The sequence below is a fragment of the Pyxicephalus adspersus genome, chromosome 7 (assembly GCF_032062135.1).
Source record: "Pyxicephalus adspersus chromosome 7, UCB_Pads_2.0, whole genome shotgun sequence".
Taxonomy (NCBI): Eukaryota; Metazoa; Chordata; class Amphibia; order Anura; family Pyxicephalidae; genus Pyxicephalus; species Pyxicephalus adspersus.
In genome coordinates, this window is record NC_092864.1 from 14,683,400 (window position 1) to 14,698,591 (window position 15,192).

Here is a 15,192-nt window from a genome sequence, read left to right on the forward strand (position 1 = left end):
AAGGATCTTAATACACGAGGAGAGAAGAAACCAAAATTCGGCATAGTTAATACAATCATGAGGAAATGAAACAAGTCAAATCAAATAGAACTTTCAAGTAAACTTCACACGAGAGGTGAGCATGTTCTCAGTGAAAACAAGCTGTAATGTCCCTTGAATAACAAACTGTTTGCATAGAAGCAAAATTTCCAAGCACGTCGGCAGGTAGGTAGCCTGGATGTTACAACAGGAAATGGACACCAACAGAATGCACGAAGATCACAGAACTAGCTGGCCCTCGATATTCGTCTTTCTTACCACGGCTTATAAAACAACGATGACCAAACCAGGCTCTGAAGAGTAGCTGTAGTGCTGCGGTGGAGGTGGCCAGGGCACTGCCTCCATTTCTGACGACTGGGATGGGTTTAGAGAATCTCAGAAGGGTGTTTTTAGGGCTCATCCACTAGCTGAGCTCCATGCCTCTTCGTAGAGCCAATGTAAGGAGGTTATGAACGGGTTCATCCTGCCACAATAAGTAACTTTGTTGGTGGGCTTTGTCAGAACTGCTTCTCTCTATAAAAAGAGAACGAAAAAGCAGCTTGAAGCAGACTGATGCAGCTTAGGAGGTCACCTGCGGGTTAATGAACTGAGTGACCTGAAGCAAAGCAGGATGCACCTGAAGTGCACTGCATCAACACTGGCATCAAGGCGGATCTCAACTAAAAACTGTAAAGTTATGTTCTAGAAATAATAATTGTTGCTATGTAGCAAAACATTTTGTCTCAAATAAAAAATATGGTGCACTTTTAGTTATATTAAGGTGGGCTGGGCACTCCGGTGGCTCTTATCTGTAGTGTGAGATGTAAAGCCCGGAACAGACGTCAGATGATTGTCGCCGGAAGCCAGGTTTTGCGGAAGTTTCCAATGACACTAGCTCTGTGTACACTGCACTGGAAGAGGGGAGGAGTGAGCAGCGCCCCACTGTGCTCTCCTTCAAAGTTGTGCACATTGGTCGTTTCCGATTGCCACAGCAGACTGTACAAGCAGGTCTGTTCATCATGGGCGATAAATCAGCTAATGTGTGTACAGAGCTTAAGATGCTGCTGCCTCCAAAAGCCTTGGAACGAGATCTGGTAATGTTATTAGGAGGCTGCTGATGAAGCAAAACCCTGGCTCTACCAAGATGGACACCTTCACACAGCAGCACAAGGCATGGTAAGGCAGTAAAGGGGAAAAGGTTAGACGCAGAGAGGCCACAATACTGGTGACTGGTTCATCTGATTGGCTTTACTTTGGGCACAGGTTCAGGTCACATGAACTTCTCTACCCACATTGCTGTAGCAGAAGCAAAAGGTGGCAGAGGTCTTATATGGAATTTTATGAATATACAAACACTCATCACTGAATTTATAAAGCACAATGTGGAGCCTCCACCAAAGCAATAAAATACAGAAGTCCTTCAATATGATTAAAACAAAGCAGTTCCCTGACAGATATCAGACCACATCTAATAAAACCTAAACAACAATATGACGGACATAAGAGAACAGATAGAAGAGATTGCACTGACAGGCAGAACGCCCAATGAGCGGCATATTCAGAAATAAACAGCAATGTGCAGGGCGCAGCAACCAACAATTCGTGTTCATGGAGAAGACTTCATTAAAATGAAATCTGATTTGTTGTTGGGGGGTTACCGCAGATCTATCTGTTTAGCGTTCTGAATGAGCCGATTATCGATGCTACGGGACAATCTAGACCCATTTCAGGAAGTTCTTAGCTTGTAACGATAAGGCGATTTGGGTTTGTTCCTGTAAACATGAACACACGGGAGATCACAATCTCATAAGGGGACGTCGGTGACCTCATACTGCATTCTTGGTGATGTCACTGCTGATGGACGTAATGGCTGAATCCACAGTAAAGCAATGTACTGAATAGGCATTGTACATGCACTGCGCACAGAAGTGCCGCCATCTCCTCCCCATCCCTAACCTAAACCACTTGCTAGAGGCTGCCATTGCCCAAACTAAAAATGGCTTCCTCCACTCTATTTAACTCATTTTTGCTGATGAAGCACAGAATATACCTACATATAGCTTAAAAATACCAAGTCTTTAATAAAAAAAAAAAAAATTGCACCAAATCTGCAAAAGTTAAAAAGAGGCACCCATCACCCTCAGTGATCAGACTCCCCCGTGTATGGCCAACTTATGGAGGACCACAGCTTACAGACAGAAAAGTGAAGGAAAAGAGATCTTAGGAATTTACTGCATGCAACACTTCCTTTTACCTTATTCCCTACACAAGATGACCCTAAAACAACACAACGCCCCATCGGGGCAGCAAGGCCTTGCACAAGGTTCAAATATGTAAATGAGCTGCTTGAGGCATTCACAAGCATGTGAGAAGTAAAAGCTCTGGGATTTAATTATTAGATATATCAGGGTAACAATATGAACCTGGGGTCCCCCCAGCGTCCTATTAGCAGCTCTTGTGAAGAAACCAGCAGTCAGCTTTGATTCTGCCCGAAATGACCGCATGCAGAGCAGCAATGCAGGAAATGTCATTACAATTGGGCTTTGAAGGAATAAAACTTTACCGATAAACCTGTGAACGACATTCAGCTCTTTTACATAACTGAAAAGGCATTTCTGATTTAAAGAAAACCCGTACCAAGAGTGATAATGGAGGTTGCCATGGCGGACTTCCTAAAATAAATAAATTAGTTGCCTGGCTGTCCCTGGCTCCGGTACCTCCTGAACCAAGCATGCAGATCAGCCAGTTACACTGCTGCCATGCTTCATCATCTGCATGCTTGCTCCATGTCAGTGCGTGGAGGTAACAAAGCTGTCAGGTCAGGATGACAGTCAGGTGATTTTTTAGGAGAGATCGGCCACACCAGCCTTCATTCTTTCAATGGAATTCCTTTAGCTACATAAAACCTGTACACCTCCCCTTCCCCAAGCACCACCAGCATGCCTCCAGGATTAAAGCAAAATTCTTATCCTAGAGTTTCAATAGTGCCCTAAAGACATAAGTCCAGGCCAATCAAATACAAGATTTCATACGATATACAGACTGAAGCCTGAGCCAATCAAATACAAGGTGTCATACAATTGCTCCACAGACCTAAGTCCAGGCCAATCAAATGCAAGGTCTCAATGCTCTACAGACCGAAGCCTGAATCAATCAAAAGCAAGGCAATACAGTGGACCGCGGCTTCTATTACCAGAGCTCCCCAGCGGAGGCGCCGGCGAGGAACTGTAACTGAAGCTTTTGCTGGAAAAGTACAGAACTTTGGGTTTACTGGCTTTTAATGTGGGGACAAACCAGGAGCAGTAGTTGCTGTAACTCCCCATAGAAAAGGGGGAAAATAGGACACAACATCAAAAAAAACAAAAAAACAAAAACAAAAGAAGTTTGGGGAGTAAGACAGGAGAGAAATTGCTGGTAACTCCTGCTCCTCCCAAGAATGTGCGATTGGAAGGATTACAGGTCAGATTTTACACATTTTTACCCTTGTTCAGTTTTTGAATTCTTTGACCAAACAAGCAGAATACCATTTATGGCAAATAAACAAAAAAATTATAATGTAACTTGTTCCTTTGTTATTAAGTATTTGCAATCATTCACTTCTAAACATAAACACTTTTTTTTTTCTTTTTTTCTTCTTTTTACAACACAATCAGCCCAGTACTCGGTTACAATGTGCATAAATGTGCATAGTTACTAAATAATCAGCTTAAGGGAAAAAAAAAAAAAAAAAAACAGACGGACGTAGCATAGAACATGAATAAAACACTGTCACAAAGTGAAGACACTGAGCCACTTAATTAAAGTAAAAAGAAAAATCAACTAAGTCATTATCGGCAAATCTTCAGACTACTCGCTAAAAAGACACAGCATGTAAAGTAAAAAGCTGACAAAACTTGGCTTTAGAAAGCTTTTAAAAGGGGGGATTTTTTTTGGCAGAGTCTTTGAGAATTAGCACAGTTCGTGCCACTTGCATTATATAGTGATCTTTTTTATTCTTACTGGGGATTAAGGGGTCACCTATCGTAGTATACATATTATTCCTGAGAGCCAGTCTATTGTTTTTTTTTTTTTTTTTTGAAGAACACGCTAAAGTAAACAGTTACACTTGAGCTGTAAAATAATATAAGTGTTTGACGCACTTTTTCAGTGCAACCTAGGCAAACGTAGGGACGGGGGGAAATGGGGTTACTAGCTTGGAAGTACAAACCCAGAGAAAGGACATAATAAACTGGAATTTAAAAACGAAGGAACAGCTCATTGTACGCAGTTCTATTATGAATAGCACTAATGTGGAAGTGTAAATATAGATTTTTTTTCTTTACTTTCCTCTATTTCACATTATAATATTGGCCTGCATGATTCAAGTATTTAAAACTGATATGTTTTGGGCTAAAACAAAAAGAAATAAAAAGTGGGAAGTGTGCAGAAGAGCTGGCTGCAGATAAGCCCTGCAGAGGTTTTCACCGAGAGTCCAGCCAGGGGGCTGATTATTAACAATCATCTGAGGTCATGGGTGACTAGGCTACATGGGCTCTCCGTTTAAGTGATCGACAGGGAGGAAAGCGCTGACAGGCGACGGGCTGCTCAGACCTCTGCCATCGCTGGCCGGGGCTCCCCACAGGCTTGTGGAATAATTTGGGGTGCCCCAGAGAGAAGTGCCATGAAGGTCTCCAGAGCTAGAGCCAGAAGCTCCTGGGCTGTTCCAGTGATTGATATCTCCGCGGGTCGAGATGCTATGAGGGCTATCCAAGGATCCTAGCCGGGTATGTCCGGAGCCCAGGGACTGCCAGCCAGAGGAAGGGGTCATGGACTGGCCTTGTGCAAAGAAACGACTTATCTCCTCTTCGCTGGCAAACTCGGCAAGGATAGTAGTGTTTCCTAAAACACACCTGTTGGGAGACAAGAACCAGAAGAATTGGTGTGAAAACTTAGTCTGCTATGATTGATATAAAGTGGATGGTTAATATATCAAGTCTTTTTCTTGAGGAGGCAAACTAATGAAGATATAAAATATCCGAAAGGCAAAGCTCTAACACTCACAGGCAAAAAAAACTTGCTAAGCCTCATCCCCACATATTTCTATTGCCACATTAATGTCTAATAGGAAGGTGTAGTGGAAGCAAGAAGGCTTAGGGCCAACATCAGCACCCTGCTGCCCTGGAGTAGAGTAAGTATGTCCTGGACTGTTTTATACCTAATATCGTAACAACCAACTATTGAAAAACAGCCAACTAGCTATTTCATAGCTCAGCTCTATAAAGCTTGCAATCGTACTTGTAGGCAAAAAGGCATTAGTCTGGTCTTACAACAAAAGGGCAACCAGTCACTTTCTAGATACAAATAAAGGCCAAGGATCAGTGTATAAAAAGAAAAACAAGCAAGACTTACATGTGCAGAGACTTTTGTGCCTTTACTACCTCTTCCTTGGAACTGTAACGGACCAGGGCAGTACCGTGGGGCAGGTTCAGGTGGAATGTAATCAGAGGTCCGTGCTGCATGCACAGAGTACGCAGGGTGGAGCCATCAATCTGAGGACAAAGACAAATAGGTGAGCATAGAGCAATAGCCAACAGGGTGAAATGTTACTCATTGGAAAGCACAACTCACTTGAGGTGTTAGGTTTTTCAAAACGAGCCAATTGGTTATTCTCCCTGAGCTGCTATCACTCCAAGCAGAACCTAGAGAGGCAAAGACAAACAAAAATGAAGAATAAGAAAAACATGTTTTCACCATGACGGAATGTTTTTCATTAACAGATTTCACATTCCAATTTTAATAAAAGCCGCTTCAAAGACTTAAAGATTGCCAACATGAAAACGTGTTTAAAATCTTTGGTCCACCATATTAGGTCCAGGCTACAACAGCTACCGGTCATTTTATTAGGCTAGAGAGCTACACTGGGATATTAGTATCTCTAGTAATAAAATCGATACGACTTCTAGCAGTAGCAACTGATCACTGTGGGGATGAAACAAATCTTTCTCCATGACGGTAGCTACACATAGCAATCTCACATTTCACATGCTGGGCTGCTCCAGTGATCAATATCTATGCGATTCAAGATGCTATGAGTGCTCTTCAAGGCTCATGGCATGAATCCTGACTGCAACCTAAGTAGGTCAGTGCATAAAGGCACTAAAACCAGGAATACCCATTTTTTAGGTAGCAGTGTTACCGTAATTGTTCCTGCTTTAAATGCAGCAAGTCAAACCCATCTTCAATGTTCCTCCATGACAATGAGCAGGCAAGGCTTCATCATAACAGTATTGTTGTTAGTGTTGGATCAACTTACCTGGTGTGTATCTTGAGTCAGAAGCTCCCCAGCCGCCACCAAGGCGCAGGGAGTTGTTATCCCAGGTGGACATGGGCGGCTTCTGACCAGTGAGCCCAGGTGGAGGTCTGGACGGAGCACTGATATTTTTAGATGGCAGGGGGACTTTCCACAGCTCATGAGCAAGGGAGGTGTTATTGACGGAACCAGGAGACCAAGTAGGTTTAGGATCGCTGTTTCTGACTGTTAAAGAAGGAAAATTATTTAAAATTACTCAATGTAGTCCATCTTTCCCCCCAAGTTAACTAGCACTGTACTGGCAGACTTGTACCTGAAGTGCTTTGTGCGGTACTGCTGTGGGAGACATTGTAGGCATTGGAGGCACGAATGGATGACCAGGCACTATTTGAAGGCAGCGTGGTGTTAATAGATGAGGATGACCCTGAAAATAATGATGATACTTTCTATTAAAATGCATATTACAAGACAACGCAGTGCTACACAAGTCAAGTCCTTTAGGTCATCAGTACTTTAACGTTGTGACAGACCGACACAAAATACCATAATTTTTATAAGACAAGGATGTGCAAGTTCGATGCAACATTTAAATTTGAATTTGTTACAGTGTAATGTCAAAAGAAAATGGAACAAAAAACATTTCTGGCTATGCAATAACACTTTTTGTACCAATGTTACCATATTTTGTGTCTATTTATTTGAAAATAAGGTGTGGCTTATGATCCACTATGAACCCTAAAATTCAGTTCTGTTTTATCTTCCTAAGAATTCAAAACTTTGCAGAAATAGAGAAGGTTGCAGATACTCACCACTATTTCTGTCCCTGAGGTGGTCCACACCCCGCACAGTATTAATAGACAGATTATTGATGACACTGCCAGGAGTGACATATGGGTCAGTTTCTGGGTCAATGTTTGGATATCCTTTCCATGGCTCACCAGGACGAAATTCTGGATGAAAAAAAACAAGTCTATTAGATAACCCATGCACCAAAGGCATGGATTGTAAATGGAAGGCAAAGTCCTCCAAACCTAGCATTCTTTGTATTCCACTGAACAGCAAAAACATTTTTCTATTCACCACGATGAATATGAATGCATTTATGTTAGTTGTGCTCTGCTGCAAAACATATAGGTCATACCTGCATTGGGGTGCCATTTACAAGTGGAAAATATACTCAACCATACCCATTAGTAATGAAGCATCTGAGAGCTCATATGTCCACAATGACTTAATTCCCACTACTTTACTGGGTTGTAGGAGCTCTGACCTCCTTAATGGCAAGAATAAACTCCTCTGCATTCTCATCACTTTGTTCACCTTGGCATATACCCAAATGTTATAGTGAGCGGCGCATAATTTGTGAACAGGTAGGTAAGAATGTCTCGTCTGCATTGCCTGTATGCTCTTTTTAAAATGTGTCCATCTATATTTAAAATAAAACACCTCTTCAAAGAAATGTACATGTAAGATATATTGTCTCTTTATCTGGAAAGGGCTCTGAATAATCAAAAACACAAACCCCTAAAACCCACAAACCCAAAATACTTTCTCAGAACATACCTGCTTTAAAGGGAACCTGTACAAACATGGAGGCCATCATTGAACACATTTGGAAATATGGTCGCGGGAATTCACTGGCTGAACAGAAGCTTCCAAATTAGCTCTCAAAGTGACTATGCCCTTATTACCTCCTTATTACCTTCACTTATTTCATTATCACAAATGGCATAAAGCACTAATTTTTAAATACTCTAAAACACGTGTATAACTGGCCTTAAAGTGCATGCATGGTTCTCTGTTCATCAGAAAATGGTAGGAGTCTCTTACCTGGTGGCCAGCTGACACTGCTGGAGCCATTTGGCGATTTGGCACTGGGCCAGCCATCCCCTATAGATCCTGGAGGGCTGGATGGAGAATTACTGCTGTTCAGGAAGTCATAAGAACCAAATGGAGAATCTTCAAGCCTAAAGCCACTAGAAATAGCACCTGTAAAGGGAACAAAATGTCCTGTGATATGCTGAATGTAATCCAACCCCCCGTGTAAAGCAACTCAAGCTGTTGCACATGAGCAGCAATTTATACTTGGGCTGTTACTTACCATGTTTACTGGAGTTCTGGTCCAGTGAAGTATTAGGAGACATGCTGTCAACTGTAGTCCATTTCCTCAGACGGGACTGTGGTTCTTTCATGCCTCCAAGTTCCATACTTACATTCGAGTTCAAGCCTAGATCAGCAAAAAAAAGTTGTTAACTTTGGAAATATTGGAGAAAAGCTTTAATACAGAGAATGGCTGCTGAGTTATACTACATAACAGAACTTCTCTTATGATAAACTCATGCAAATTACTAAATTTATATTTAAAGTTCTATGCTTTACAGGTATATAATAAAACAAATACACTCACCTAATGAGAAGCCATTGTAAGTGTTGATGGGTGATGGGACTTTGGGAAGTTCTGGGGTTGAGTGAGGCAGCACATTTTCCAGGAAGGACTTCATAGGAGGCTGGTGGAGCATTGGTTGCTGGGAAGGCGGGATAGCTTGTTTCATCAAGAGATTAGGATCGAGCTGGCGGGATTGTTGTTGCATACCAAGAGACCGGGCCTTGAGCAGACAGTCATTATTAACTTATGATATGACAAACACATTGCAATCAGTATAGATCATATACAAATTAACTGAAGGAGCTTAAGTCTTCATTAAGACAGGCTCTGCTACACTATGCTAATGCGCTGCATGCAGACCCTAAAAGCTAAATTCTTTCAAATGAGTAAAACAGATGCAGGGAACAGTACATTTTGCTACCATTCAGTCTGCTACATATACACCCATGCTCTAAAAATTCATAATCAAGTCTTAAGCTGATACATGGGGTCATGTGAGGGACCAGAGGTTTCCACTTATTTTACTGGCAGAAACAGCACTGGAGTTTTAGCCTTTATATAGTTTAGCTTTATATATAGTTTTTTATAGTTTTATATATATTCAATGAATTATTTAGCAAAGTTCTTTTTTAGATTAATTCTGCAATGAGACAAATACCCAGAGAATATCGCACCAAACATACAAAGTAAACCTTAACTGGTCGGGAAAACAAACAAAAGCATTTAGGAGGTTCAGCAGACTGGCTTCTTAATGCAGGGCTACTTTGTTTTAAGAGCATCCTCTCTAGTGTCAGTGAGCTCCAAGACTCAGGAAGGAATGATACCCAACTAACTTTTTAATACTCAAGTTCCAGTGACTCTTAAATACTACTGGTGAATGAGAGGAAAGCGGCAGTTACTGCAGTCACCATCTAAAAATGCTAGATACTTTGTTGTAATGCTGATCTTAGGGCTTTAATACAGATTCTGCGGCATGGGACAAGCTTGCTTTTATTGGGCCTGGTACTCGGAAAGTATTGAAGTCAGAGACAAAACTTTATTTAGACAGAAAATTTCACTTGTTAATGGAGCATGCAGGCATAAGAAAATTCGCCTACCTGTTCCTGCTGCTGGCGCCCCCCTGGGGGCATTCCTCCTCTTTGATTCTGCACTTTTTGCTGTTGAGCCAATAAACGCTAAAGAGAAAATACAGGTAATGAGAAGATTTAAACACCAACAAAAGCTTACCATTGTAAGAACACTTATTTCATGTAAGAGTACATTGTAATTTTTTGGAAGCTATGCACAGTGTCCTGCTGGCCCCTCTCACCAGCCATAATCTGCTTGCACTTGCACTTGCACAGAGAAGCACTTATTAGGAAAGAAGAAAAGAGAAGGTGGGGAGCACAAAATATAAGCAAAATACATTTCAGCTTAAAAAAAGCAAAAAGGATTGACAGCACAGTATGCATGCTGACTGATAAAAGTGTCACTAAAGCCTAAAATGTTTCGACAAACCCCCTTGTAAATGCTAACTGATTTATGCATCTAAATCTGAAAGGCTCTATGCAGAGTCACAGAAAAACTTACTTGCAACTGTGAGATCTGAGAGAGCTGGGAAAGTTGACTTAGTTGTGAAAGTTGGTTCAACATGGCTACTTGCTGTGGGTTAAACAGTGGACCCAGTCCTCCGTTGTTAGGCGGATACTTCAATATAGGAGGGACCTGATTTAAAAAAGAAAAGAAAAAATTCATACCCAATTTACATTAACACAGTTTCTGTATGCATGATTAACCTGCTATCGCTTATTTCTTTTTCTTAGTCACCTTAATTATGAAGATCAGACAAACAAACTGTTCTGGTGGGAGGTAAGTCTAAAATTGGCTCAAGGGATACAACTTCTGCACATACTGAATGACAGTGAATCCAGGAAGAAGTAATGTATGTCCAAGCCTGCAGACAAGGTTTTGAGTACCGCATACCAAATGTACACCAAATTATGGGGCAGGCCTATAAACTGCTGAACTGGGTGATAAATCAGTGCTTGGTTTTGCACTAGGAATACAAATATTTTATGTTTTTGAATTTTAAAGCAGAGGTAACCTCTAAATACAAACTTTTTAACATAGGGGAACCCATTTAAATACCTTTCACTTCTTCAGGGAACGCCTTTTATAATTACTATATCCACAGAACCAAGTACATTGGCTTAGTGGTCATTGGAAACAAGTGGGAAGGCTGCAACTATTACAGATCATTACCAAAAAAGATTACTGGGGTCAGTGGTAACTGATATGATATGTCACAAACTGCTCATTGATCACGGAACCCTTGGAAATCTCTTGGGGAACCACCATGGTTGAGAAAAACTGCAGTAGATGGGGGGTTTTGGCAGAGGAGATATTCAAAGTCTCTTTTGGTAAAAAATTTTTTTATTATAGAGCATTATATAGCCCCAGCTCCATTATGGGAGGTCCTAAGACTTTGATGAAAGACAACTCCAGGGCCTCCCAATAGCCAAAAAAAATCTCATGGTGGACCCAGAGGAGTCAGCAGTGAAGATGGCTGTTTCACAGGGATGTAGAAGTAATAGTATCCCGGAGCTGTCATTTTTGCAGAACAGTGTGTCACAATTGACATTATGGCAAAAGCTCCCACCAACAAGTTTAACTCCACTTTACACTGTAGGTAAACCCTGGCAAGTGTTAATAATATTCAATTTTTAGCTTAGGTTTTGTGACAGACTTCACATTCTGGGTAACAGGGCACTCAGACAAGGTTGTTACAAATGAACAAAAATGATGAGTACTTGGGGGACACACACACACATCCATCAAGGTTAACATTGGGCAGCAGAACTTACCTGAGGGGGCATTATATTAGGAGGCACTTGAGCACGGAGATTAGGCTGAGATGAGTTAACAGCTTGTGATGGAGGCTGCTGAGCGCCTCGAGCTTGTGCTGCATTGCCAACACCAAACATATTGGGATTGCCATTCTGTATAAAGAAAATAGTAAAGTAAGTTGGCTATAAACTAAATACATGGTCTGAAGTGCTTTTGTAAGCTTATTGGTGCTCTTAACAAATATGTTATAGGGTTCAGAGGTCACACAATTTATTAAGCTATTTGCTTACTGTAATTAGATGTGCAATAAATATTACTTTATGGTTTCTATGAGTATTTAAGGTGTTTAACAAAATACAATCACATGTACATGGAGATGCTTCAACGAGCTTGATTCCCTATACACATCTCTAACACACAGAGTTCCCTTGGCAGACTCACCTGTCTCACAGAACTGACGTTTGGCATTGCCAGACCTGGGAAAGAGCCAAGGGATTGAGTAGGTAGTGCACTATTTAAAGGGGGAAGCTTCATGTTTTGATTGGTAAGAAACTGCAGATTTTGTGTCTCTTCTGCTACAATGCCATCCTGAAGAGGGATGAGGCAGAATATGAGTGAAGGGCCCGGAGAATGTGGTAACAGGGTGTGATCAGGATCCCGAAACAAAAGCACAGAGGAAGGCAGCACGGTGACAGTAAGGAAAAAGGCAGAAAACAATGCAGGTTAGTGCCATGGGAAAAGCTAGATGTCGCACTAAGCAGAGGGGTGATTACAGTGAGCAGTCATGTATGCTGAACAGTTAGAATCTACTAGGAGACAAAGCAGTCAAAGATACAAAAGTCTCAAGCTAAAAAGTACAGAAACTGCTCAGCACAAGTTGTATAGAAGTTAAAAACAATACACTAACCTTATCAAAGTAAGGATTGTGATCCATGGAAGACTCTTTGGAAAGGTGTCGAGGAACAGGGCCCTTCCCTACTACCCTGCTGTAATCTCCAACACCAAGGCCTGATTTATCCATATCCAACCGCTTGTCTTGCATCAGCCCTGCACACATAGACAACATTTTATGTCTCCCTATGCAAAAAGGCAACAATCAAATATCTAGAAACATATGTAGATAAATATATTAATGGATCCTCTGATAAAGTACAGTATAGATTAAAGTGTATGCCAGGTCATAATGGGGTTAAAAAACACACACACAGTTTTGTTAATACTGCAAGCAAGGTAAAATATCTGTTCATCAGTCCAGCCCACTTTTTTCTGCTAAACTGCAGACCACCCTCTCCATATACTTCACAATTAATTAGGCTTTACCAAGTCAGCTAAAATTGCAAGCCATGCTGTCTATATAGCCTGATGACTAATATGGAAGGCTGCAACTGCAGTTTTAAGAACATCTTTACTTGCAGCCTATCTGCATTCCCACCCAATTCTAGTAAATGCGTCCTGTCTGAAGCTTTTTCAAGCAAGGGTCTGCAACAGTATTGTTTGTGTACACGGCTATTGTAGCTGTGGCACGGCTCTGAGCTCCCAAGTTTTCAGTAAAGATAGCCCCATTAAATCAAACTAGCCTTTCATACACACCTCCAGAAAGATCCATTTTATTGCTCTGTGAGGGGTCGTCAGGTGAATCTCTCTGTGGAAAAATGGGACAAATGTTATAGGAAAATCATCTTACACACACAAAAAAAATTAACCTCTCCTCTCCCTCTAAACTTACTGAAAAGCCCATGTTGTTGAACTGTTTTACAAATGGATTCATCCAGTTCTCATCCTGTTTGTTTCCATTTTTCATCATTCCCTGAGGGAGGAAAAATAAACCAGTCAAGAAATGAAGAGAACAAAAATACAGCAATTATTACAATATTTAAACTAAGCGTATCAATGAAACATGGGATTAGTGATAGGAGGAGAGTATGGTTACGCTTTACACTGTAGCAGAAGTAAAATCAGCTCTCCTGCTAGACACTGCTGTTGTGTGGAGAAGCTGTGTAAATTTTAAGACTGCAAGTAGCTCCGCAGGTAATCACAGCTTCAATGTGCATTTCAACTGTGTAGTTACATGTTGGCCTGGAGGTCAGGGTAACAGAAAGGGTAAAGCCAATATAACTTGTTTCTGTTTGCTTGGCCTCTTCGACACTTCACCGTCAGGGATACATTAATTTATAGAAAACGTATCTGATTTTTTACCATTGGATATGTTAGGTGTAAAGAGCAGTATTGAAATGTATAACTGCAGGGCAAGTAAGAGGTGTAAATGTTAAGTACTGTGGAAGAATAAAAACCATGTCTGCGGAACTGACCTTTGAAGGCATTTTCTTCATGTATGGCGGCCAGTTCATAGACTGACTGGTGTCCTGCGATGAATTGCTGTTCCACATTCCTATCTCTACGTCATCATCATCCCAACCAGAGGAGCGGCCTCCAGGCCCGGTCATTTCATCTCCACACCAGCCACCGTCTTGCATAGATTTGGGACCTATAAAGCAAACATTGAATCAGATTTGTGATACTGTATATAGGTTTTGTTTTTGAAAAAAAACACAAACTTATTTTTACCACAGAACATACCGGGTTTGCCTGGAGCCTGCTGGCCGATGGGAGTTTGGCTCCAACCAGATGCCACTTCAGTATTTTGGTCACCCCAGCCACTGCCAGTGTCCATAGGTTTTCCCCATGCAGACGTACCATTATCTACAACTGGCGCTGGGGTCTCTGACCAAGTCTCACCCCATCCTAGAGGGGGGAAAAAAAAAAAAAAAGAAATTAACAGACATGCAAAATACATCACCCAAACCTCAATTCTTTTGTTTAACTAAAGTTATTCTGTTTACTAAATTGCTGGGTCCCAGTTTTGAATCTCAGCCAGGACACTCCCTGCATTGAGTTTGCAGGTTCTCCCCGTGTTTCCTGCGGGTACCCTGGTTTCCTCCCACATTTCAAAAACATGCAGTTAGGTTGATTGGCCTCCTGAGATTGACCTTAGTCTGTGGTAATGAGATATGCCTATGGTAGTCACATTAGATTGTGGGACCCTTTGAGGGACAGCTAGTGACATGACTATGGACTTTGTACAGTGCTGCGTAATATGTCAGCGCTATATAAATACTGTGTAAATAGATATATATATATATATCACATATATAATAACCCCTAGTTGCCTGCAAATGTCCTGTTAAAATATTGGGGTGTTTTAACACCACTACTCTACATTCTCGTTCAATGTGTGAATGTTATGCTTTAAAACCAATATAGTAGGACCACTATTGAGGATGACTGATCTGAACTGGATAGGCTATCCGTTCCCTGACCCAGCAAAAGCTGAGTTTAACTTACACATGACTATGGCTCCATGTACAAGCAAAATTGATAGGAAAAAATTGTGCAGAAACACAAAAGGCAAAGGCTACCGTTGTTGATTTGGAGACAGAAGAATCTCCACGGGAAATGGCTTGGTTGTGGGAACGCCAAAAAAAGAAAATCAAAGTCTCAAAGTGGCAACTACTACTGGTAAAAGCAATGACCACACAATCTGTAAAAGTTTTTTAAGAAAGAAACAGGCTGGCTGTTAGCCACATTAATGCTGCCGCAGTTCAGAATAAAGCCTGAAGCATAGTGGAAAAAAATAGCCTTGCCAGACAGGGATTACATTTCATACCTTTTTTAG

General features: G+C 41.3%; 1 protein-coding gene across 4 annotated transcripts in view; it reads right to left on the reverse strand.

Moving 5' to 3' along the window:
- Positions 1-4,073: 4,073 nt before the first annotated feature.
- Positions 4,074-15,192, reverse strand: part of TNRC6A (trinucleotide repeat containing adaptor 6A) — a 55,743-nt gene continuing 44,624 nt past the window's right edge. For 3 of the 4 annotated variants that reach the window (XM_072417563.1, XM_072417564.1, XM_072417562.1), the window contains 18 exons: positions 14,097-14,261; positions 13,829-14,004; positions 13,246-13,326; positions 13,110-13,161; positions 12,427-12,566; positions 11,961-12,107; positions 11,537-11,671; positions 10,263-10,397; positions 9,791-9,868; positions 8,715-8,913; positions 8,409-8,534; positions 8,138-8,296; positions 7,117-7,257; positions 6,621-6,731; positions 6,311-6,532; positions 5,626-5,696; positions 5,407-5,546; positions 4,074-4,907 (listed from right to left, as the gene is read on the reverse strand). In XM_072417563.1, the coding sequence (XP_072273664.1) occupies positions 4,541-4,907; positions 5,407-5,546; positions 5,626-5,696; positions 6,311-6,532; positions 6,621-6,731; positions 7,117-7,257; positions 8,138-8,296; positions 8,409-8,534; positions 8,715-8,913; positions 9,791-9,868; positions 10,263-10,397; positions 11,537-11,671; positions 11,961-12,107; positions 12,427-12,566; positions 13,110-13,161; positions 13,246-13,326; positions 13,829-14,004; positions 14,097-14,261 (2,645 nt within the window). In that variant the 3' untranslated portion in view covers positions 4,074-4,540. The remainder of the gene's footprint in view (positions 4,908-5,406; positions 5,547-5,625; positions 5,697-6,310; positions 6,533-6,620; positions 6,732-7,116; positions 7,258-8,137; positions 8,297-8,408; positions 8,535-8,714; positions 8,914-9,790; positions 9,869-10,262; positions 10,398-11,536; positions 11,672-11,960; positions 12,108-12,426; positions 12,567-13,109; positions 13,162-13,245; positions 13,327-13,828; positions 14,005-14,096; positions 14,262-15,192) is intronic. The other variant, XM_072417565.1, reaches the window with a different exon arrangement.